Here is a 24,488-nt window from a genome sequence, read left to right on the forward strand (position 1 = left end):
ACATACAGTCTATCACCCAGCTCTTTGACATGCTACAGGTTCTCTCTCTCTCTCTAACGAGGGAGAGAGAGAGGTGTTGCTCCACCACAGTGAGAGGTGAGACCAACAAGCAGCTGAGCAGCTGGCTGTTTTGATGTTACAGCCTGCAGTGTCTGAGTTTCTCTGAAATTGGGAGGGGTGGAAAGGGGCAGAAGGGGCAAGAAAGTGGTGGAGAGAGCGGGAGAGAGAGAGAGAGAGAGAGAGAGAGAGAGAGAGAGACATGGATGTTCAACTCAATGAAAAATAACAAACAGAAGTTGTGACATGCGATTTACCCATGTACTCCACGAGAGTGCAGGATATTCATTGACTTTTACCTTAATCCTAACAAATTATACTGATTTTAAATTGATCCACTTGAAGTATTTAAACTGAGAACTAGTTCTAACAATTAAATCCTATTTTAAATACAATTTCAGAAAACGTGGCAAATACTCAGCTGGTCAAGCAGCTTCTGAGGGAAAATTCCTCGCATTTTCTGTTTTTATTTCAGATTTCCAGCAACTGCAATCTTTTACTGATCAGCCCTGGTTAGAGCACACTTGGAATATTTCTTTATTTTATCTTTTGAGGTAGAGTTGGGTTAGGCTCTCCTGGCCCTTTGAGCCACGTCACCCTGCAACCCCTGATTGAATCCTGGCCTAATGACCAATTAACTCACCAACCGGCATGTTTTTGGACTGTGGGAAGAAACCGGGGCACCCGGAAAAACCCATGTGGACATGGGGATTATGTACAAACCCCTTGCAGGCAGTGGTGGGAATTGAACCCGGATCACTGTTACTGTAAAGTGTCATGCTAACATCCACATACCATGTCCAGGTTTGTTCACCTCATTTATAGGAAGGATGTGGAAGCCTTAAAGAGGGTGCAGAGGAGATCTACCAGGATGCTGCCTGGACTGGAAAATGTCTTATGAGTGAACAAAGGCTTTTCTCTTTGGAGGGTAAAAAATTTTCTTAGTTTCTGGTTGAAGACAAGAACTTCCTGATTCTGATGAAGGGCTTTTAACTGGAAAAGATAACCCTGGCTTCTCTTTCTATAAATGGTGACTGACCTGGTGACTCTTTACAGCATTTCCTATCTTTATGTCAGGTTTTCAGCATCTGCAGTTGTTTAATTTTGATTTTCTGTACAGAATTCCTCCGAGTGCAACTTTAAACTGGAAGGTAGGAATCAACACAGCTATGAGGAAGGCAAGGCAGCGGCTACATTCATCAGGAGTTTGAGGAGATTTGGTTTGCCTTCTAAAACACTCGAAAACCTCTATAGATGTGCCATGAGAGAATTTTGACTGGCTGCATCACTCTTTGGTATGGGATGGTGGGGGTGGGGGAGGGGTGGAATACTGCGCAGGATTGAAGTAAGCTGCAGAGAGTCAGGTCCATCATGGGCACTACCCTCTGTAGTATCTGAGACATCTACAAGGAGCGATGCCTCAGAAAGGCGGCATCCATCATTAAGGACACCCACCAACCAGGATATGCCCGCTTCTCAAAGTTACCATCAGGAAGGATGTACAAAAGCCTGAAGACACACACTCAGAGATTCAGGAACAGCTTCTTCCCCTCTGCCATCTGATTTCTAAATGGACACTACCTCACTACTTTTTCTTCAAATTTCTGTTTTTGCACTACTTATTTTAACTTAACTATTATAAATAAATAAATAATAATAATATAAAAAAATATATATATGTGGCGGCTCATTTCCTAGCGTATGCGAACCGACTCACAATTAGATAGCCTACGGGGGTTTGCGAGCACAGAGCTTTGGAGCCTCTTCGCCATGGGGGGCCGGTTGACAGAGGCTTAAAAGTGAGGCTGAAGTTTTCGAATAAAGTTTTTCCTTCGACTGCAGTTACCGACTCCGTGTCGTAATTTTAGCGCTGCTTGTAGCACACCGCTACAATTGGTGACCCCGACGGTCCAAACGATTTTTGGACCAGAAATGACCGACGCCGCCTCTGTTCATGCGGTTTCGTTGACACTGCCGGGTTTCTGGACACAGCGCCCGGACCTATGGTTCCAGCAAGCCGAAGCCCAATTCCACGTTCGCCGGATCACCTCAGAAGACACCCGCTACTACTACGTGGTGGGCTCCCTCGACCAGGACACAGCTGCCCAGGTCGCGGAGTTCGTACAGTCGCCCCCGGCAGACGGCAAGTACACGGAATTCAAAGCCCTGCTCCTCAGGACTTTCGGACTCTCACGGCGCGAGCGGGCTGCCCGTTTACTGCACCTGGATGGCTTGGGCGACAGACCTCCATCGGCTTTAATGAACGAGATGTTGTCTCTGGCCGAGGGACACACAGGCCTCATGTTTGAGCAGGCATTCCTGGAGCAGCTGCCCGAGGACATACGCCTGCTGCTGTCCGACACGGATTTCAGTGACCCCCGGAAGGTGGCAGCCCGGGCGGACTTGCTGTGGAACGCCAAAAAGGTGAGCGGGGCGTCCATCGCACAGATCTCCCAGCCACGCTCCCGGCAGCAAACCAGTCCAGGCCCGGCCGCAGAGCCCACTAACCCCCGGCCCAATGACCACTGGTGCTTCTACCACCAGCGGTGGGGCGCAGAAGCCCGCCGTTGCCGCCCGCCCTGCAAGTTCCCGGGAAACGCCAGGGCCAGCCGCCGCTGATGGCTACGGCGGCTGGCCATCGGGATAGCCTCCTGTATGTGTGGGATAGCAGGTCGGGACGCCGCTTTTTGGTCGATACTGGGGCTGAGGTCAGCGTTTTACCTCCGACGGGTTACGACACCCGCAGCAGGGCACCGGGTCCCCCCCTGAGGGCCGTGAATGGCAGCACAGTAAGGACCTATGGCACCCGTCAGGTGCAGCTACAGTTCGGCCCCAGCCAGTTCACGTGGGACTTCACACTGGCCGCCGTAGCCCAACCGCTTCTGGGTGCGGATTTTTTGCGAGCTCACAGCCTGCTGGTTGATCTGCCCAGGAAGAGACTGGTACACGCCGAGACCTTTCAGACATTCTCCCTGGGCGCGGCCCAGTTGCCAGCCCCTCACCTCGGCTCCATCACGCTGTCCGACAACAACTTCACCAGGGTCCTGGCGGAGTTCCCATCGGTTCTGGCACCGCAGTTCACAGCAGCCATGCCCAGGCACGGCGTACAGCACCACATCCCGACACAGGGACCACCCCTCCATGCCCGTGCTCGGCGGCTTCCCCCGGACAAGCTCCGACTGGCGAAGGAGGAGTTCCAGAGAATGGAGGAATTGGGGATCATCCGGCGGTCCGACAGCCCCTGGGCTTCCCCCCTGCACATGGTGCCCAAAGCGACGGGGGGCTGGAGACCGTGCGGCGACTACCGCAGGCTGAACGAGGCTACCACACCGGACCGCTACCCTGTGCCGCACATTCAGGACTTTGCGGCAAACCTGCACGGCGCCCGGATCTTCTCCAAGGTCGACCTTGTCCGAGGGTACCATCAAATCCCGATGCATCCTGACGACGTCCCCAAGACGGCTCTCATCACCCCCGTTTGGCCTCTTCGAGTTCCTCCGCATGCCGTTCGGCCTGAAGAATGCCGCACAGACGTTCCAGCGGTTAATGGACGCGGTGGGACGGGGCCTGGACTTCGCGTTCATCTATTTGGATGACATCCTCATAGCCAGCGGCAGTCGTCAGGAGCATCTGTCCCACCTCCGTCAACTCTGCGCCCGACTGAGTGAGTACGGTCTTACAATCAACCCTGCCAAATGCCAGTTCGGACTTGATACCATTGACTTCCTGGGCCACAGGATTACTAAAGACGGGGCAACCCCTCTGCCCGCTAAGGTAGATGCGGTCCGCCACTTCCCCCGACCCACCACGATCAAAGGCCTTCAGGAATTCGTAGGTATGGTCAATTTCTACCGCCGCTTCCTCCCTTCAGCTGCCCGGATCATGCGCCCCCTGTTCGCCCTGATGTCGGGTCCGAGCAAGGACATTACCTGGGACGAGGAGTCCGCCGCCGCTTTCGTTCAAACGAAGGAAGCTTTGGCTGACGCCGCAATGCTAGTACATCCCAGAATGGACACCCCTACCGCCCTCACAGTGGACGCATCAAACACGGCAGTCGGTGGGGTGCTGGAGCAGCTCATCGCAGGTCGCTGGCAACCCCTGGCGTTTTTCAGCAAACACCTGCGGCCACCCGAGCTCAAGTACAGTGCTTTTGACCGGGAACTGTTGGCGCTCTACCTGGCAATCCGGCATTTCAGGTACTTCCTAGAAGGTCGGCCCTTCACCGCGTTCACGGACCACAAACCGCTTACCTTTGCGTTTACGAAAGCATCCGACCCCTGGTCGTCCCGCCAGCAACGCCACCTGTCCTACATCTCTGAATACACAACGGATGTCCGGCACGTCTCGGGTAAGGACAATGTCGTGGCGGATGCGCTCTCTCGCCCTACCGTTCATGCCCTTTCCCAAGGGGTAGACTTTGAGGCACTGGCAGAGGCACAGCAGGTAGATGAGGAGATTCCGAGTTACAGGACTGCAGTCTCTGGTTTGCAGCTCCAGGACCTCCCCGTGGGCCCAGGTGAGAGGACCCTACTCTGTGACGTCGCCACCGGCCGGCCCCGTCCGGTCGTCCCCGCAGCCTGGCGGCGACGTGTTTTCGACTCCATTCATAACTTGGCGCATCCCTCCATCCGGACAACTGTCCGGATGGTTTCCAGCAGGTTCGTTTGGCACGGACTCCGCAAACAGGTCAGTGAATGGGCCAGGACGTGCATGCACTGCCAGACGGCCAAGGTTCAGCGGCACACCAAAGCCCCACCGCAGCAGTTCCATCCCGCCCACCGGCGTTTCGACCACATTCATGTGGATATCGTGGGCCCCCTGCCAGTGTCGCGCGGAGCGCGTTACCTCCTGACTATCGTGGACCGGTTCACAAGATGGCCAGAGGCGGTCCCGCTCACCGACACCACCTCCGAATCTTGCGCCCGAGCCCTGATCGCCACCTGGATATCCCGCTTTGGTGTACCAGCCCACATTACCTCCGACAGAGGCGCCCAGTTCACCTCCAGCCTGTGGTCAGCTATGGCCAGCCTTTTGGGGACTCAGCTGCACCACACCACTGCCTACCACCCACAGTCGAACGGGCTAGTGGAGCGTTTCCACCGTCACCTGAAGTCGGCCCTCATGGCCCGCCTGCGAGGAGCCAACTGGGCGGACGAGCTTCCCTGGGTCCTTCTCGGCATCCGCACAGCGCCCAAGGACGACCTGCACGCCTCGTCGGCCGAGTTGGTATACGGCGCGCCCCTGGCCGTCCCCGGGGAGTTCCTACCAGCCCCGAGGGGGCAAGAGGAAGAACCCGCTGCAGTCCTGGGCAGACTTCGCGAGAAGCTCGGTAACCTGGCCCCCATACCCACTTCACAGCATGGGCGGCACCCGACCTGCGTACCCAAAGATCTACGGAACTGTAAGTTTGTGTTTGTACGAAGGGGCGGGCATCGGCCACCGCTGCAGCGGCCATACGAGGGGCCGTTTACGGTGCTCCGGAACAACGGGTCCACGTTCGTGCTGGACGTTGGGGGGAAGGAGGAGGTTTTCACGGTGGACCGCCTCAAGCCGGCCCATGTGGACCTGGCGCAACCGGCCGAGTTTCCGGCGCCTCGGCGCAGAGGCCGACCTCCCAAGCAGGTTCTGGCCCAGGCTGTGGACATTGGGGGGTGTATCGCCGGTTCTGGGGGGGGGGTTATGTGGCGGCTCATTTCCTAGCGTATGCGAACCGACTCACAATTAGATAGCCTACGGGGGTTTGCGAGCACAGAGCTTTGGAGCCTCTTCGCCATGGGGGGCCGGTTGACAGAGGCTTAAAAGTGAGGCTGAAGTTTTCGAATAAAGTTTTTCCTTCGACTGCAGTTACCGACTCCGTGTCGTAATTTTAGCGCTGCTTGTAGCACACCGCTACATATATATATATATGTATAGATTCAGTTTTCTTTTCAGTATTTATCACGTATTGCATTGTCCTGTTGCCACAAAGTTAACAAATTTCACAACATATGCTGGTGATATTGAACCCAATTCTGATCCCATGCATTAGGGTTAGGGTGATGGCATCGTGTTAATACTGTGATGCATTAGGGTTAGTGTTACGGCATCGTGTTAATGCTGTGATCCATTAGGGTTAGGGTGACGGCATCATGTTAATACTGTGATCCATTAGGGTTAGGGCTATAGCATTGTGTAAATGCTGTGATGCATTAGGGTTAGTGTTACGGCATCGTGTTAATACTGTGATGCATTAGGGTTAGTGTTACGCATCGTGTTAATGCTGTCATCCATGTGGGTTCAGATAGAATGGACAACCTGTTTGATGAGATCCCTTTGCTCTAGAGGGCTGACGGCCTGGCTCTTCAGGCTCTGTTTGAAGATATTCAGTTGGGTCTTGGCCTCGTGGCGCTGTGTTTTTGGCAGTCGGGCCCGCTCCTGTGCCTGTTGGCTCTTCAGGTCTTCTATGAGGGAGTGGTGATCGTGGGACATTCTCTCCTTCTCCTGTGAAAAAGGCAGAAAGAAAGAAACAGAAGAAATTTAACATCACCGATGTCTTTTTGTTCTTTGCAAGAGCTTCATTATATTTGTTTGTTCATTATGTGCTGTGTCATATGACATTGGTGATCTTGATCTATCCATGACCATGATTGCCCTTGGCAAATTTTTCTACAGAAATGGTTTGCCATTACCACCTTCTGGGGCAGTGTCTTTACAAAACAGGTGACCCCAGCCACTATCAATCCTCTTCAAAGATTATCTGCCTGGCGTCAGTGGCCACATAACCAGGACTTGTACCGGCTGCTCATATGACCATCCACCACCTGCTCCCATGGCTTCAAGCAAACCCTGACTGGTGGGTGGGGGGGGGGGTCAACTAAGCAGATGCTACACCTTGCTGAAAGTGACCTGTTGGCTAGCAGAGGGAAGGAGCGCCTTACACCCCCTTTGGTAAAGACATGTCCTCCTCTCCATCACTCTCTTCATAATATCATCCATCCAAGAAAACCTATTTCCCATTCTTTAACAGACAAGGATGTTGCTTTGGCAGACTGACTTCTACCTTGCCACGGCCACACACACATACGCCTCTGCTTACTTCAAGTTCAAGTTTATTGGCATAATCAAAAATTATTGCACCTAGCCTCAAATTCAAAGTAAATTTATTATCAAAGTATGTGTATGTCACTATGAGATTCATTTATATGTTACCGTGAGAATCATTTTCTTGCAGGCATTTACAGGAAATTGACTGAACCTTCACTCCTGCCAGCTCATGCTCCTCACCCTCCCCCATCATTTTATTTTGCCTCTCCCCTCTTCCTTTCCAGTCCTGACGAGGGGCCTCAGCCCAAAAAGGTTGACTGTTCATTCCCCTCCACTGATGCCGTCTGACTTGCTGAATTACTCCAGCATTTTGTGTGTGTATACAGAATCTGCAGAATCTGAGCTCATCTACATAGAACACTGTCACAGGAAAACAGCATCCATCATCAGAGATCCCCACCACCCAGGACATGCTCTCTCCTCGCTGCTGCCATCAGGAGGAAAGTACATGAGGCTCAGGACTCACACAACCGGGTTCAGGAACAGTTATTACCCCTCTACCATCAGGTCCCACACCACCAGGTTCAGGAACAGTTATTGCCCCTCAACCATCAGGTCCCACACCACCAGGTTCAGGAACAGTTATTACCCCTCAACCATCAGGTCCCACACCACCAGGTTCAGGAACAGTTATTACCCTCAACCATCAGGTCCCACACCACCAGTTTCAGGAACAGTTATTACCACTCAACCATCAGGTCCCACACCACCAGGTTCAGGAACAGTTATTACCCCTCAACCATCAGGCTCTTGAACCAAAGGAGATAACTTCACTCAACTTCACTTGCCCCATTATTGAAATGTTCCCACAACCTATAAACTCACTTTCAAGGATTCTTCATCTCATGTTAATATTTATTGCTTACTTATTATTTATTATTATTATTTCTTTTTTTTGTATTTGCATTGTTTGTTAACTTCTGCAGTCTAACTGAATGCCCTAGTTGGTGCGGTCTTTCATTGATTCTGTTATGGTTATTATTCTATAGATTTATTGAGTATGCCCACAAGAACATGAATCTCAGGGTTGTATATGGTGATGCAAATGTTCTTTGATAATGATTTTCTTTTCTGGTCTGATCATAACAAGAATACTGGAGAAGCTGGAGAAGACCATTCAGCCCTTCAAGCCTGCTGTACCATTCAGTAAGGTCAGGGTGATCTTTTATCTCGGAGCTACTTTGTGATGTTGAGCTCAGTGTCTTTGGGGACTAGGCACAGTGGAGGGCAATACAGCCTGACACAGATCAGCAGTGATCATACTGAATGAATGGCGCAACGATAGCATAACGCTTACTGTAATGCTTTACAGCGCCAGTGATCGACTCTCGCCGATGTCTGTAAGGAGGTGGATCATTCTCCCTGTGACTGTGTGGGCTTCCTCTGGGTGCTCTGGTTTCCTCCCACATTCCCAAAAAATCTATGCGTTCGGATTAGTCGGTTGAGGCCGTGCTATGCAGGCGCCAGAGGCAAGGAGGAGCTTAGACGTGTCTGCATCCATTACTCGCGCTGATAGCTCATCCTGCACTCTCACCACCTCTGTGAACATATGCACAGATACTCACCCTTAGCATGTGCTTCTCACTCACCTTCTCATGCCTCTTCATCAGCTGTAGTCTCTGTAGTGAGAACTGTTCCTTCACCTGCTGCTTGAACAAGTGATACTTCTCATTTAGATGCCGTTGCTCAACGTCCCAGACCACTTCCTCACGGTCTAATGTTGAAACAGTTTTATAAAACATTATAAAAGATTTTAAAAAAAGCCAGTTCAACATTAAAAAATTAGTGTTGTATATTTAATATTTCAATAATATTTGAGTAATCTTGTGTACATATACTGTATATATAGGTTGATTAAGCATTCTTGTGCCTTTAAATAATTAATTACGGGTTATATGTGTAAATACGTGAACTGCATAAGTTATCAGTACGACATGTGCGCACCTCGCTTAAAGTAGACTCGAAGTTGGACCTGCGTTTTGGACTCTCGTGTCTCCCTTTGCGATTACAAAACATAACAGTTAGTTTTATTTGTCTGTCCCAATGGACTCACTTTCAAGGATTCTTCATCTCATGTTCTTAATATTTATGGCTTATTTATTTATCATTATTTCTTCTTACTTTTTGTATTTGCACAGTTTGTTGTCTTCTGCACCCTGGTTGAATGCCCACATTGGGTGGAATTTCATTGATTCTGTTATGGTTATTACTCTGTAGATTTATTGAGTATGCTCTCAGGAAATCCCAGAGTAGTATATATTGACAAAGTAGTGTATATATAGTACTTCGGTAATAAATTTACTGTGAACTTTGAAACATCGAAGCATACAGTGAAATGCGTCGTTCGCATTGACAACCAACACAGTCTGAAGATGTGTTGGGAACAAGTGTCATCAGTCTTCCGGTGCCAAAATAACATGCCCACAACTGACTCACCTACTAACCCTCACGTCTTTGGATTGTGGGAGGAAACTGGAGCACCTGGTGGAAACCCATGTGGTCAAGTGGAGAATGTTCAATCAGCAGTGGGAATTGAACCCAGGTGACTGGTGCTGTAAAGCGTTAGGCTACCATGCTGAAGGTTGCTTTTGACATGTCCACATGTGGACATTTTGCAATAGTGTTGAAAAGTCACAGAACTGAGAGAGAGGAGTAATAACTTGCCTGGATGTTTCATATCTGGGGAGGAAGTGTTACTGTAAATCGATACGCTATGCATTATGCTACCATGCTCAAGACTGATTTTGACACGTGGCATCTTACAATAGTGTTGAAAAGTCACAGAACTGAGAAAGGGGAGTAATAATTTGCCTGGATGTTTCAGATCTGGGGAGGTGGTGCTGACAGGGAGACTTTATAGCATTGGAGGTTTCAGACTGGGGTACTGCTTCCTTAAACATGACTACCAATTCATCCCCGTTACAAGTGAGAAATAAATACAAAAATCTGTGTTAGTTTTAAGCTCTATCATGCAACATTCACTTGACATCGTTCTCGAAGGCAGCAATAGTCTCAATGCCACATGCAATTTTAATTTGTCACCTGTGTGATTTTTAACATTTGTCAATCAACGAGTGATGTGGATTTACATGTGGTCTTAAACGTCCTCACCTCTCTTCAGCTGTTGCACTTTCATCAGCCGCTCAAAATCAGTGGAAGATATTTTTGACTTGCGCTGCCGAACGATCTTTTGCAAGGCCTCATTGAGCTTCTGCTGTTGTTTCTGAATGAATTCTTGCTCCTGGTAAGAAGGAAAATCCCGAAGTGACTTACAGTCAGTCTCTTGCATTGTGATATTAGTTACTGTCATAAAGTGGGGAAATTGTAACAATGATAGCACAGAAAAATATTAAGGGTTTCACACGTTTGGTTGTGAGTGTGAATGGAGGCACGCTGAGGTGTGAAGAGTAGTCTGAATCACAGCCTTAGAACTCGTACTCTGCATTGCGAGTTAACGGAACCCCAGCCCTCTTGCTGTATTATATCCTCTCGGGATGGAGAGCTGGGCTGAGAAATGGTAGATGGAGTTCAATCCGGCAAAATGTCACTTCAGAAGAAGGACAAAATTGAAGGCAGAGTACAGGGACCTGAAGAAAGGTCTCGGCCGATAACGTTGACTGTTTATTCATTTCCATAGATGCTGCCTGAGCTGCTGAGTAACCCTGTGTGTGTTGTACAGGGTTAATGGCAGGATTAACCAAATAACAATTACAGCACAGAAACAGGCCATCTCGGCCCTTCTAGTCCGTGCCGAATTCTTGGCCATTCTGTGCCCGTGTGTCATGATCTTATGTAAGGAACAGAGGGATGTTGGGGTCCTCAACCTTGTGATACAAGACACTATTGGATGTTGTTAATGTGGAATGCTGCAAGGCCAGTTCACTGATTTATTGGTGGGTGGCGAGGGAGCTGCGTGGCCTCGGCTGCAGTGAGGACCAGGCCTCAGGCCGCAGTGTTGCCTGTTTATAGCTGCAAAGGAGAGAGGTGTTGGAGTCCGTGTGCTTCACAGGAGGCAGCGTGGCGTGGCGTCCAGGTTGGAGTCAGTGCTGCCCCCCAGTGTTCACCCAGCAGAAGACAAGCTGTATTGATGTCTATATTCATTAAACATTGGACTAGAGCAGGGGTCAGCAACCTTTACCACTGAAAGAGCCACTTGGACCCGTTTCCCACAGAAAAGAAAACACTGGGAGCCGCAAAACCCGTTTGACATTTAAAATGAAATAACACTGCATACAATGTTTTTTTTGCCTTTATGCTATGTATAAACAAACTATAATGTGTTGCATTTATGAAATTGATGAACTCCTGCAGAGAAAACGAAATTACATTTCTGCATGCAACAAAAACATTTTGAACTCCGAAAAAAAGACGTTGGGTTGAAGGTTACTTTTAAGTAAAATACTCAACGTCTATTTGAGTCCTTCTTGTATTTATGAAAAACGCCAAACTTAAATTTGCCGCCAGCAGCAAACCAAAAATAACATCAGCCAGCTGTCAGCCTGAAAAATAAAAGGACTATTTCACTGAACAATGAAAAAATATGAATATACATAAAATAATAGGCAATTAAAATATTTATCATACTTGGTTAATGGGATTTCTGCTCCTGGACCTCAGCGCACAGCGTCTGCATATCAGGGCTGTATGACGTCACCTTCATCTTTACACAGGATCGCAAGCTGTCATCTGTGAGGCGTGCGCGATGTTTGTTTTTAATTATGTTCATGTTGGAGAACACCTGCTCACATACATATGTGGATCCAAAGATCGACAGGACTCCAAGCGCATACTTTTTCATGTTTACATAAATGTCGGGCATAGCATTCCATGTTTCGAACACAAGTTTGTCCGGTTTTGGAAGGTTTTCAATATCACTCCATTTGTGATTCTGAGCAAGAACGGCCTTCTGACGGGCAACATCTTCAAGGTCTGCTGTCAAGCGTCTAAACTTGGACACCCATATGTCTTTGTCGGCTATGTCGGCCAGTTCCATCTCAAGATCAGGTTGACTCACACCTGCCAATGCAGTCGTATTCAGTAGGGAAGGATCGATGCTTAAGGGAGTGACCGGGAAGGATAATGTGTTTTTTTTCCTCTCTGAACTCACAGAAGCGTTTCCCAAACGATGTTTGCATTGCGATGATTGCAGAATGTAAATACTCCGAAATTATCATGTCGTGACCTTGTTTGAACTCTCTCAAATTGGGGAAGTGAGACAAAGTGCCTTTCTGTAAATCTCTGGCAAGCACTGTCAACTTGCCCTCGAATGCCAAAACATCCTCCAACATGTGCAGGGCTGTGCGTCCTTTCCCCTGAAGAGCTGTGTTCAGCGTGTTCAGGTGCGCTGTCATGTCTACCATGAAGTGTAGCTTTTCCAGCCACTCTGGCTGTTCCAGCTCAGGAAAGGTGAGCCCTTTGCTGCCCAGGAAAGTTTTCACTTCTTCCAGACACGCGACAAAGCGTTTCAGCACCTCCCCTTTGGACAGCCACCGGACTTTGTTGTGCAGCAGGAGATCAGAATATGCGCTTTCCATCTCGTCCAGTAACAAACGGAATTGACGGTGATTTAAACTTTTTGCCATTATTTTATTGACAATCTGAATGACAACATCCATTACTTCTGTGCATTCCGGAGGAAATGTTTGAGCGCACAGTGCCTCTTGGTGCAAGATGCAATGAAAAGTCAGCAGCTTTCTGTCCAGCGACTTCTGCAGTAAAGCCACAAATCCCTTGTGCGTTCCCGTCATATTCGGAGCCCCATCAGTAGCTACTGACACCAGATGGGTGGTCTTTATTCCTTTGGCTCTTAAACAATTCAAGACAGCCTCACAGATGTCCTCCCCCCGTGTTTGGTCTTTTAGAGGTATCAACTCAATCAGTTCTTCCTGTGGCCCGGCAGAGTTTACATACCGGCAGAACAACGCTATTTGTTCAATATCACCTTTGTCTTTAGACTCGTCACAGGCAATCGAGTAGGCCACAGCTGAATTGATGTCTTTAATTTGCTGTCTTGTGATGTCTTCTGCCATTTTTATGGTTCTGTCTTTGACAGTCTTTGCAGAGAGGGGCATATCCCTGATTTTCTGCACAATTTCACTCTTGTTTTTAAAGTCCGTGAATAGATGTTCTGAAATCTTAATGAAAGATTCTTTTATATATTCACCATCTGTAAACTGCTTCCCGTGCCTGACTATTTCCTGAGCGTCAATATAACTGGCGTATGTCGTTGATTTTCCAGACTTCATCCATTTCTGGAAATGATTTTTGCTCAGATCAACCTTCCGCATCAGTTCCGAAACGGCTTTTTTTCTCTCATCTCCATCCGGATATTTTTGAGCAAAGGCTGCGTGTTTACTCTGGAAATGCCTTGCGACATTTGACTTTTTGTTGTTTGCTAGTTTCTCATTGCATATTAAGCATACCGGTAAACCAGTCTCGTCAACAGTGAAAGCAAATGAATCTGTCCACGTATCATTAAACGTTCTGTTTTCTTCAGTCACTTTTCTTTTTTTAGAATTCTCCATAGTTGGCTTACCTTGGATCGAAAAATTAAAGAAATCGCGCACTGGCGGGTGTCAGGTATTGGCAGTGGTGACGTATATTAATAGTGATAAAAACACGTTGTAGCGGTGTGCTCACGCAGTCAGTAAACTGCAGTCGAATAACTTTATTCGAACTAAACAGCCTTGCTTTTAAGCCTCCCTCAACCCAGCCCCCATGGACGCAGATGCTGCAAAAGACGCGTACTCACAAACCCCCGTAGGCTATCTCCCTTAGCCGGAATGCTGGCTAATTGTGAGGAAATGTGTCTCCACACTTAGATTGTACAAGATCACCATAATCTTCAAATTTAGAATTACATTTCAAAAGCTAACAAACTAACATAAAATACATTTTAATTAAATACTGACCAATTATTTCCCAAAGCCACAGGGAGCCGCAGCACAGAGGTGAAAGAGCCACAAATGGCTCGGGAGCCGCAGGTTGCCGACCCCCGGACTAGAGGTTTCCCCTACTATCTGAAGATAGAGCGTTCCTATGAAACCGTTTGTAAGCCGAAATGTCATGAAGCGAAGAAGCAATTACCATTAATTTATATGGAAAATTTTTTTGAGCATTCCCAGATCCAAAAAAATAACCTACCAAATCATACCAAATAGCACATAAAACCTAAAATATCACAAACATATACAAAGTCGTAAAAGCAGGAATGATATGATAAATATACAGCCTATATAAATTAGAAATATTGTATGTATGGTGCAGTTTCACTTATCAAAATTGGAAAGACAGCCCGCCAAAATCGATTTGGAGAAAAAAAATTGCACGTACACGCATGTGCACGTACATGCCTACACACATACATGCATTCGCACGTACACACATGTGCACACAGCTGCCCACACAAGGCTTCATGGTCATAGCAGTCTTTCTTGGGGTAAACACACGTATAAAGTGGGCATCTTTTTTTTCGAAAAAGCGAAAATCCACTTTGGTTTGCGAAAACAAGTACTATTGTAGGTCTTTTGTAACAGCGAACTGTTGTAAAGCAAACGTTTGAACAACAGGGGTCATCTGTATATTTTTTTGTGTGACTGGATTTTACTGATATCTTACATGTGCTTGCTATCTTATACGTGCTTCATGTGCCTTGTGTTGTGTATGACTGTTAGTACTGTATTTTGTACCTTGGTCCCTGAGGAACACTGTTTTGTTCGGATGTATTGATGTGTATTCATGTGAGGTTGAAGTACAATTAAACTTGACTGTTCAAGGTGATAGGGTGGTGAAGAAGGTGTATGCTTTGTTAGCCTCATTAGTTTGGAGGTTGAGTTTAAGAGCTGCAAAGTAGTGTTGCAGCTGTATAAAACCCTGTTTAGACCACACTTGGAATATTGTGTTCAGTTCTAGTCACCTCATTATAGGAAGGATGTGGAAGCTTTAAAGAGGGAGCAGAGGAGATTTACCCGGATGCTGCCTGGATTACAGAGCATGTCTTATGAGGAGAGGTTGAGTGAGCCAGGGCTTTTCACCATAGAGTGAAGGAGGATGAGAGGTGACTTGATAGAGGTGTACAAGATGATAAGAGATCAAATGGATAGCCAGAGACTTTTTCTAGGGTGGAAATGGCTATTATGAGGGGGTATAATTTTAAGGTGATTGAGAGATAGTACTGTATAGGAGGGGCTTCGGAGTTAAGTTTTTTTCACTCAGAGAGTAATGGGTACATAGAACCTGCTGCTGGGAGAGGGGTGGTAGAAACAGATACTTCAGGGACATTTGAAAGAATGCTAGATAGGCTGATGGCTGAAAGAAAAATAGAAGTCTACGTGAGAGGTTTTGATTGATCGTTGAGTAGGTTAAAAGGTCAGCACAACATCGTGTACTGCACTCCACTGTTTTCTGACTCTATGGCATGGGATCTGATCACAGCAGGACCCTCATCGCAGTACAGGAGCCATTCATGGTACTAGCCAAATGTGGTACAGGGCTCAGTCCTGAGAAACCCCCAGCACAGGATCCAACTCTGCAGTTGACACAGTCACATCATAATGCTCAATGGTAGCATGGGGTATGACCAGGCCCTGACCACAAGACCATAACAAATAGGAGCAGTATTTGGCCATTCAGCCCATCGAGTCTTCACTGCCATTCGATCATGACTGATTTATTTTTCCCTCTCAAACCCATTCTCCTGCCTTCTCTCTGTAACCTTTGATGCCCTTACTAATCAAGAACCTATCAACCTCTACTTTAAATATACCCAATAACTTCCAGAGATTCACCACCAATGGCTAAAGAAACTCCTCCTCATCTCGGTTCTGAAGGGACTTTGTCCTTCTATTCTGAGGCTGCCCCTGATCCAAGACTCTTTCACTTTCACACCGTGGCCCCATTATGCAACCATTCGTTTCCACAGTGCCAATTTCTATTAAGCGTCAGTTCAATTGTGATGTATAGCTTCAAGTGGATAGACAGAGACTTCTTCCCAGCGCAGAAGTAACTAATATGAGAGGACATAACCTTAAGGTGATTGGACGGAACTATAGGGGGTGCAGAGATAGTTTAATTTTTTTTTACAAAGAAAGTGGTGGGTGCATGGAGTTCCCCATTTAATGGCATTGGTCCATGGCATAAAAAAGGTAGAGAACCCCTGTGGTAGAGGCAGATACATTAAGGACATTGAAGATAGGTACATGGATGATAGAAAAATTGGGGGTTATGTAGGAGGGAAGGATTACATTGATCTTAAAGAAGACTAAAACGTTGGCATAACATTGTGGGCCAAAGGAACTGTACTGTGCTGTCTTCTTCTTCGATTGTCCAATGGAATCCGATGACGATCTCCACTCCATTAACACTGAGATCTTTGATGACTATACAGTCCTATCCTGGACCCACAAGCTCTATTGCAGGTGGGACATGTATATGAGGTAATGGTGGTAGTGATGGCAACCATGGCTGCATTTCTCCTGGCTCTCTTCTGCTGTCTTCTGGTTGTTCTTTCCATCTCCAGAATACGAACTCTGTCCCTACAGCTGTTGCCAAGTGTTACGGTCAGCAGCAGCATCCTCCAGGTCCTCAGGTCTGATCTTGCACTTCCTTAAAGCATTCTTCATCTGGTCCTTATAGCGCTTCTTCGGCCCTCCAGCTGACCGTCGACCATGATGTAGCTGGCCGTATAATGCTCTGTGGGGTGGCCAATCTGGGGGCATCCTTATCACGTGCCCCAGCCACTGCACCTAACGCTGAGTGATCATGGCCTCAATACTCCTGCAGTTGGTCTTTACAAGTATTTCAGTGTGAGGCACCCACTCATGCCAAGTAATTCCCAGGATGCGTTGAAGGCAGCTTATGTGGAAGTTCTCCAAGGACTTGATTTGATGGCTGTAGGTTACCCAAGCTTCACAGCTATAAAGGAAGATGGTGACGCTGTAGTGTTACACACACACACACACACACACACACACACACACAAAATATCATGAATGCAACAGCAACTGTGACTCGTGCAGATGCTGTCTATGATCGTAAAGGTAATCTTCAACAATTTTCCATGAGCGAAAACTGCTAAAGCAATTTCTTAAAGACTAGAATGACTGGCCATAGTAGGCATTTTAGTGTACCTAAAATGGCTGAAATACATTTTCTGGACAAATTCTACAGACATAGAACATAGACAGTACAGGCTCTCCAGCCCACGATGCTGTACTGACCTTTCAGCCTACTCTAAGCTCAATTAAATACTTCCCTCCTATATAGCCCTATATTTTTCTACCCATGTGTCAATCTAACGTATCTGCCTCTACCACCATCCCTGGCAGGACTTTCCATGCACTCACCACTCTCTGTGTAAAAAAACACCTACCTCTGACATCTCCAGCCCCTCAACTTTCCTTAAAATTATGCACCTTTATATTAGCCATGCTTGGGAATTTTCGATTCAAAGCACATATGCAGTATACAACTCTGAGATTTGTCTTCTCACAGACAGCCAAGAGCAAAAGGAAAACATTAAATACCCAATGCACAAAAAAATAAGAAATCACACAAATGGCAAACAGAAGTGAAAAACACAGAATATAAAACATCAAGTCATGAAGTTATTGAGACAGTCTAGGAACATTCCGTTCAGTCTAGTGCTGTGTCATTGACTGACTGCAGGCCGCACAGCCAGCCTGCCTTGATCAAAATCGCACAAAATAGCAATAAAATAAAGGAGTGCCAGAAACCAGACGCACATCATAACATGAACGACAGAGTATATTGGACAAACAATGTTGATGAAACCTTGCCCAAGATGAGAGAGTGAGTGAGTGAGAGAGAGTGAGAGAGAGTGAGAGAGAGAGAGAGAGAGAGAGAGAGAGAGTGAGTGAGTGAGTGAGTGAGTGAGTGAGTGTGAGAGTGAGAGTGAGAGTGAGAGTGAGAGTGAGAGTGAGAGTGACCAGTCAAATGGGACAGAATTGAGGATTCTTACATCTAATTCACAGTATATCTAGCCTAGTACCTGATGGCAGCTGTTGTAGTTGAATAGAAAATAATTAACAGTATTGAAATCGATCTTACCTGCTTCTTATCCTTCAGATTCCGGCACTGCTTGGCTAACTCCTTTGCTTGTTCAGCTTTCAGCTTTTTTGCCTCTTCTTGCAGTTGGTTGGTATATTCTATCTCCAGCCGATTGATAGTCTGTCTACAGTTTCGCTCCAGGTTCTCAATCTCCTGATCATAGTAAAGCTTCTTGTTCTGTTCAGGCATAACCAACACAGACAAGTCACAGAAGCCTGGAAAGCTCTAAGTGTGAATGTGAAATTGCACTTTTCACTTCTCTGTACTTTCTCTTTCTCACCTCTAGCGCAACGCCACCCTTACCATCATTTCCAGCTCGATCTGCCGGAACATCTGCTCTCGCTGTTGCTGCAGTTTCAGGTCGAGCTGAGCCTGTGCTCGATGTTCCTCCTTCTGTAGCAGCCGAAGCTCCCGGAGTTCCTGGCGCCTGTGGGTAATCATCGAGTTCACTTGGGGCTTCACCCATGTTAACACAGAATGGTGTTTTGGCCATAGGTAATAGGGAAACAATGAGTAGCAGTGTGCAGTAGAGTACCTATTGTAGGATAACTGGCTAATGGCATCTTAAATTAAATTGGTGACAGGAAATTAAATAGGATAGTGTGTTTCAACATTTCCTAAAATTCATCAAAAATCAAAAGAGCATAAAATGCCTGATATGCTGTACACTTTTTTATGTATTGTACTGTACTGTTGCTGCAAAACAAATTTCATGACTTATGAATCAGAATCAGACTTAATATCACTGGCATATGCTGATAATGTTGCTATGGTGACAATTTTCACAGCATCTGTCAGTAATATTAATCCTGGTTCTGATTCTAAATCTGATGTATGACACAGAAACTGGCCACTCAGCTTGATCTGCTGATTTGTAGGATTCCGTGATTAAAAGGATTGAAAGGAGGATGTGGGGAGTGTTAGAGAATATCCTGGACTTAGGGTGTATAGCAAAACATTAACTTCAGCCACCAATCTTCAGATCTGAATATGGACTGTAGCTCTGGACAATGGGTTCCGAAGAGCAGTTAATCAGAAGACCAGAAAATGCTGATTTAACATATATTTGTTTGCCTGTAGTGTGGGTGTGAAGATGGAGGTGTGAAGGTTATATGTAATTTAAAGGAAGCATTGTAGATATAGTGTAAATATATAGACGTCCTTTAATATTTAGCATATAAAATGTCATGTAATATTGGGCTGAACAGGTCTCTTCCTCCGAAAGGGTCACAATATAATGCCTGCTGTCTCATTTTGTTGTATAAAAGACTACTTCATATCTACCAGCTACACCTTTCCAGTGACTTAATTACGTTACAAGAGGGAGGGGTAGGGTGGGGAGAAAGATCTGATGAATGATGAAGAGAGTGGAGTTCGAATTGCGGTGAACTCTTACCTGGCTGACCGCATGTCTTGGTCCTTTTTGTCATCCTTGCTTACAACCTTTGACGTTGTGACGCTGACTTCCACTCCATCCACTACAAACTTCCGGGTCTTCTTTAATGTCATTCTTTGCACAGGTCGAACCTTCAAACAGGAAATATATTTACAAAGCCCATGAGACATTCCTGTTACAATGCTATCAAATGTTAATTTCTCAAATTATTATGTTACTAAGTTTATATTGCTTGTAATCCATTTTCTCTCAGTGCCTGGTACCCACTGCGGGATTGCTGATGAGGTGGAAAGATTAAGTGATTAGGCGTTTTCTGTTTGGAATGAAGGAGGAAGAGGTGACTTGATAGAGGTGTGTAAGGTAATAAGAGGCACAGACTGAGTAGATAGCCAGGGACATTTTCTGGCTAAAACCACTTTCAAGATGAGTGGAGGAAGGATTGAGGGATGTCAAGGGCAAGTTGTTTTTTATTCTGAGAGTGGTGGGTGCCTGGAACACATTCCCGGGGGTGGTGATAGAGCCGGATGCATTAGGGGCTTTTAAGAGACTCCTAAATAGGCACATTGATGACAGAAAGATGGTGGGCTATGCAGGAAGGAAGAGATTGATTAATCGTAGAGTAGGTTAAAAGATGGGCACAAACTTATGGGCTGAAAGGCCTCTAGTGTGCTGTACTGTTCTGTGTTTGGTGATTTGGGAGTTGCTGAGTAGGGTGTGAATGGGATGGAGCTAAGGCTCCATTTTAGGGTTAAGGTACAGATCAGTTATGATTTTGGTTACAAAAGGTAGTGGATTCAGCCCAGTCCATCATGGGTAAAGCCCTCTCAACTATTGAGCACATCTACATGACATACTGTCATAGGAAAGCAGCATCCATCATTAGAGAACCCCACTACCCAGGCCCTACTCTTTACTCACAGCTGCTATCAGGTAGAAGGTACAAGAGCCTCAGGACTTGCACCCACAGGTTCAAGAACAGTTACTATCCCTCAATCATCAGGCTCTTGAGCAAAAGGGGATAGCTACACTCACTTGCCCATCCATTGAGGTGTTCCACAACCAATGATCTCACTTTGAGGACTCTATCTCATTACCTCATGTTCTCATTATTTATTGCTATTTATTTATATTTGCCTTTGCACAGTTTGTTGTCTTCTGCACTCTGGTTGATCTTTTAGTGATCTTGTTACAGTTGCTGTTCTATAGATCTGCTGAGAATGTCTGCAGGTAAGTGATTCTCATGGTTGCATAAGGTTATTTATACTTTGATAATAAAATTTACTTTGAACTTTTGAGCTTTGAGATTGAGTTTGGAATGGGTTAAATGGTTGGCACAACATTGAGGGCCGAATGGCCAGTGCTGTGAGATACACTTCTGTGCTCCGTGTTCCATGTTCTCTCATCCCTTTCATCTTACTTCAGCACAGATTGTTGAGCCTAATATTTGGATACTTCTATCATATTATGTAACTAATATATAGTTATATAACTGCTCAGTGCTCCCGGAGGAAGGTTCCTGCATTTAAATGGTCTCTCTCTTTCTCTCTTGCTCAAAGCTGCCACAGGGTGGTGCTGGAGAGCTCTGATAAAAAAAGATGTCAAGCTGAAATCTTAACTCTGTTTGATGTTGCAGTATTTGCCGAGTCCTGTGTGGCCGATGTAGTTCTTGTTGCAGTCTCCACACAGGTGATCCTGCACGCCACATTGCTTTTGTCAGTTGTCTTCACTTTTCAACTCGTTTACGGGAACACAAACTGGCGGTACGGAGACATGATTCACTGTCTTTGATCTCGGTACACGAAGACCGAGAAGGACATCACTTTAACTGGGACCCTGTCAAGGTCCTGGTGCAGGCAAACACGAAGCAGGCATGATAATTTTTAGAAGCGTGGTTCACTTCTGATAACTCTGTAAGCAAACATATTGACATAAATGCCACCTTCTTATCCCGAAGAGCCAAAGAAGTGTGAGCCAATAGAAGTCAAGGGTCAACTGAAGGAGTAGCCAGTCAGGACGAGGCAAGTGAATGGGAGGTGACCTGAGCAGTGAGAGCACTTGCAGAGAGAAACACCAGCAACTGCACTCTGAGAACGTCACCTCGACCGGTGATGAAACATCCGCACGCTAATTGCCAAGCTCAGCAAACACTGCAACATGAAACGCCCCAACCCTAGCTAAGAATATTCACCACCATCCTCATTTTAACTCTGTGTGCATCACCATGAATGCAGACTGACCAGATGAGTACTTAGAACACATCTTATTTTTAGTTTGGATGTTCATCATCCATAGGATTTGACTTTATGTTAACCATTTAAACTCTGATCTATGTGTTTAAAGTGCTTTTTTTTGCTTCAGGCTTGTTTATTCTTATTGCAGTGTATAGAACTGAAAGTCAGGAATGTTTGAAATGATAATTAAATAATCGATCAAATCAGAATATTACTTACCCCTTCTTCAAATTCCTTAAACTGCCGCTGGAAATAAAGATAAATAGACAGTCATTCAGGTCACAATCAATCTAGACTGACATCTACATTATTTATTATTATATTGTAATTTGTCCTCTACTGTGCCTATTGTCTTGTTTATTAATTATTGTACTGCCCTGCACTATTTTGTGCACTTTATGTCATCCTGTGCATGTCTGTAGTTTAATGCAGTTTTTATGTTGCTTTACATAGTCTAGTGTAGCCTTGTGCTGTCTCACATAGTCTAGTGTAGTTTTGTGTTGTTTCATGTAGCACCAGGGTCCTGGAGGAATGTTGTTTTGTTTTTACTGTGTACTGTACCAGCAGTTTATGGTTGAAATGACAATAAACTTGACTTGACTTGACTTGAAATAGTGCAAAAAAAACAGTAGTGTAGTGGTTAGCACAACGCCTTACATTACCAGCAACCCTTGTTCAATTCCTGCTGCTGTCTGAAAGGAGTTTGTACGCTCTCTCCATGTCTGCATGGGCTTCCTCCGGTTTCCTCCACAGTCCAAAGATGAACTGGTTGGTAAGTTAATTGGTCAATGTAAATTGTCCCATGATTAGGCTAGGGTTAAATCTGGGATTTGCTGGGCTTAAGGGCTAGAAGCCTTATTCCGTGCTGTATCTCAATAATAAGAAAAGTAGTGAAATATTAACATTTGTTAAAATGAGGTACCTGGTCATGAAATTCACCTCCACTGCAAGGGTGCAGCCTATCTGATTCAAGGTCTTCAGCGGAAGGATATTTGTCAGAAAAACTTTCTCCGTTCTCTCCCTGTGGTGATTGTTTAACCAATGGTGGAGTGACTTCAGAGGCATCACAAGATGTCCTCTCCCTTTCTTGTAGCTTTATAGTTTCTGTGCAAACATCCAGCTCTGCAACCTTAAAAAACAGACACAAAGTTACTTGTTGGACTCTTCTCCTGTATGTTCATAGGCTGGGCTCACTGGTCCACACACAACCCTGAACATTCACAAATGACAAATGGGAGTTTCTGCAAAGTTTACTCTGTAACCATCCGTCTCATTCATAGACTTTGGAGAAAGCCAAGGATCCACAGTTTGGGGCAGTGTCCCTGTTTAAATGAACAGGGCGATGATAGGTCAAAGAGAAGAGTGAAAATGAAGGGCAGTTCCTCACTGAGGTCTCAAGGGGGTCAGAAAGAGAGATTTTGCAATTATGTTTGAATTTTATACTGTGAGGATGAGAGGGGTGGTGATGGGGGAGGCTGGATGGAGAAGAACACTGAGAATGAAGAAATGAAAGACTCAGAGGCACACTAACTGTTGATAAAATAGAGGAAGAGGCAGAATGTGGGTGCTAGAGTTATCAACCATGGTAGTAGTAGTGCAATCAATGGAGTCGAGTTTGATGTTCTCCTAGTGGGTTTGGTTCCAAAGTGGTTTGTTCTCCTATGGTGTTGGGTGATGTTCCCCTGTGGGGTTTGGTTCCAAAGGGCTTTGTTCTCCAATGATGTTGGGTGGTGATTTCCTAGGGGGTTTGGTTCCAAATGGGTTTGTTCTCCTATGATCTTGGGTGGTGATCTCCTAGGGGGTTTGGTTCCTCACGGGTTTGTTCCCTATGATGTTGGGTGGTGATCTCCTAGGGTGTTTTTTTCCTAACGGGTTTGTTCCCTATGATGTTGGGTGGTGATCTCCTAGGGGGTTTGGTTCCTAACGGGTTTGTTCTCCTATGATGTTGGGTGGTGATCTCCTGTTGGGTTTGGTTCCTAACGGGTTTGTTCTCCTATGGTGTTGGGTGGTGATCTCCAAGGGGGTTTGGTTCCTCACGGGTTTGTTCCCTATGATGTTGGGTTGTGATCTCCTAGGGGGTTTAGTTCCTAAGGGCTTTGTTCTCCTATGATGTTGGGTGGTGATCTCCAAGGGGGTTTGGTTCCTCATGGGTTTGTTCCCTATGATGTTGGGTTGTGATCTCCTAGGGGGTTTAGTTCCTAAGGGCTTTGTTCTCCTATGATGTTGGGTGGTGATCTCCAAGGGGGTTTGGTTCCTCATGGGTTTGTTCTCCTATGGTGTTGGGTGGTGATCTCCAAGGGGGTTTGGTTCCTAACGGGTTTGTTCCCTATGATGTTGGCTGGTGATCTCCGACCTAGGGGGTTTGGTTCCTAATGGGTTTGTTCCCTATGATGTTGGGTGGTGATCTCCTAGGGGGTTTGGTTCCTAACGGGTTTGTTCCCTGTGATGTTGGGTGGTGATCTCCTAGGGGGTTTGGTTCCTAACGGGTTTGTTCTCCTATGATGTTGGGTGGTGATCTCCTAGGGGGTTTGGTTCCTAAAGGGCTTGTTCTCCTATGATGTTGGGTGGTGATCTCCTGTGGGGTTTGGTTCCTAAGGGGCTTGTTCTCCTATGATGTTGGGTGGTGATCTCCTAGGGGGTTTGGTTCCTAACGG

At 46.2% G+C, this 24,488-nt stretch overlaps 1 protein-coding gene across 1 annotated transcript in view; it reads right to left on the reverse strand.

Moving 5' to 3' along the window:
• The window catches only part of LOC132390802 (STE20-like serine/threonine-protein kinase), an 85,037-nt gene that overhangs the window by 7,240 nt on the left and 53,309 nt on the right, over nucleotides 1–24,488 (reverse strand). Inside the window, exons 10-17 of the mRNA XM_059963351.1 lie at nucleotides 22,757–22,963; nucleotides 22,054–22,080; nucleotides 19,604–19,734; nucleotides 18,511–18,634; nucleotides 18,208–18,384; nucleotides 10,252–10,381; nucleotides 8,730–8,854; nucleotides 6,352–6,537 (exon numbers count right to left, since the gene is read on the reverse strand). Of these exons, the coding sequence (XP_059819334.1) occupies nucleotides 6,352–6,537; nucleotides 8,730–8,854; nucleotides 10,252–10,381; nucleotides 18,208–18,384; nucleotides 18,511–18,634; nucleotides 19,604–19,734; nucleotides 22,054–22,080; nucleotides 22,757–22,963 (1,107 nt within the window). The remainder of the gene's footprint in view (nucleotides 1–6,351; nucleotides 6,538–8,729; nucleotides 8,855–10,251; nucleotides 10,382–18,207; nucleotides 18,385–18,510; nucleotides 18,635–19,603; nucleotides 19,735–22,053; nucleotides 22,081–22,756; nucleotides 22,964–24,488) is intronic.

This window comes from Hypanus sabinus, chromosome 1, assembly GCF_030144855.1.
Source record: "Hypanus sabinus isolate sHypSab1 chromosome 1, sHypSab1.hap1, whole genome shotgun sequence".
Lineage (NCBI taxonomy): Eukaryota > Metazoa > Chordata > Chondrichthyes > Myliobatiformes > Dasyatidae > Hypanus > Hypanus sabinus.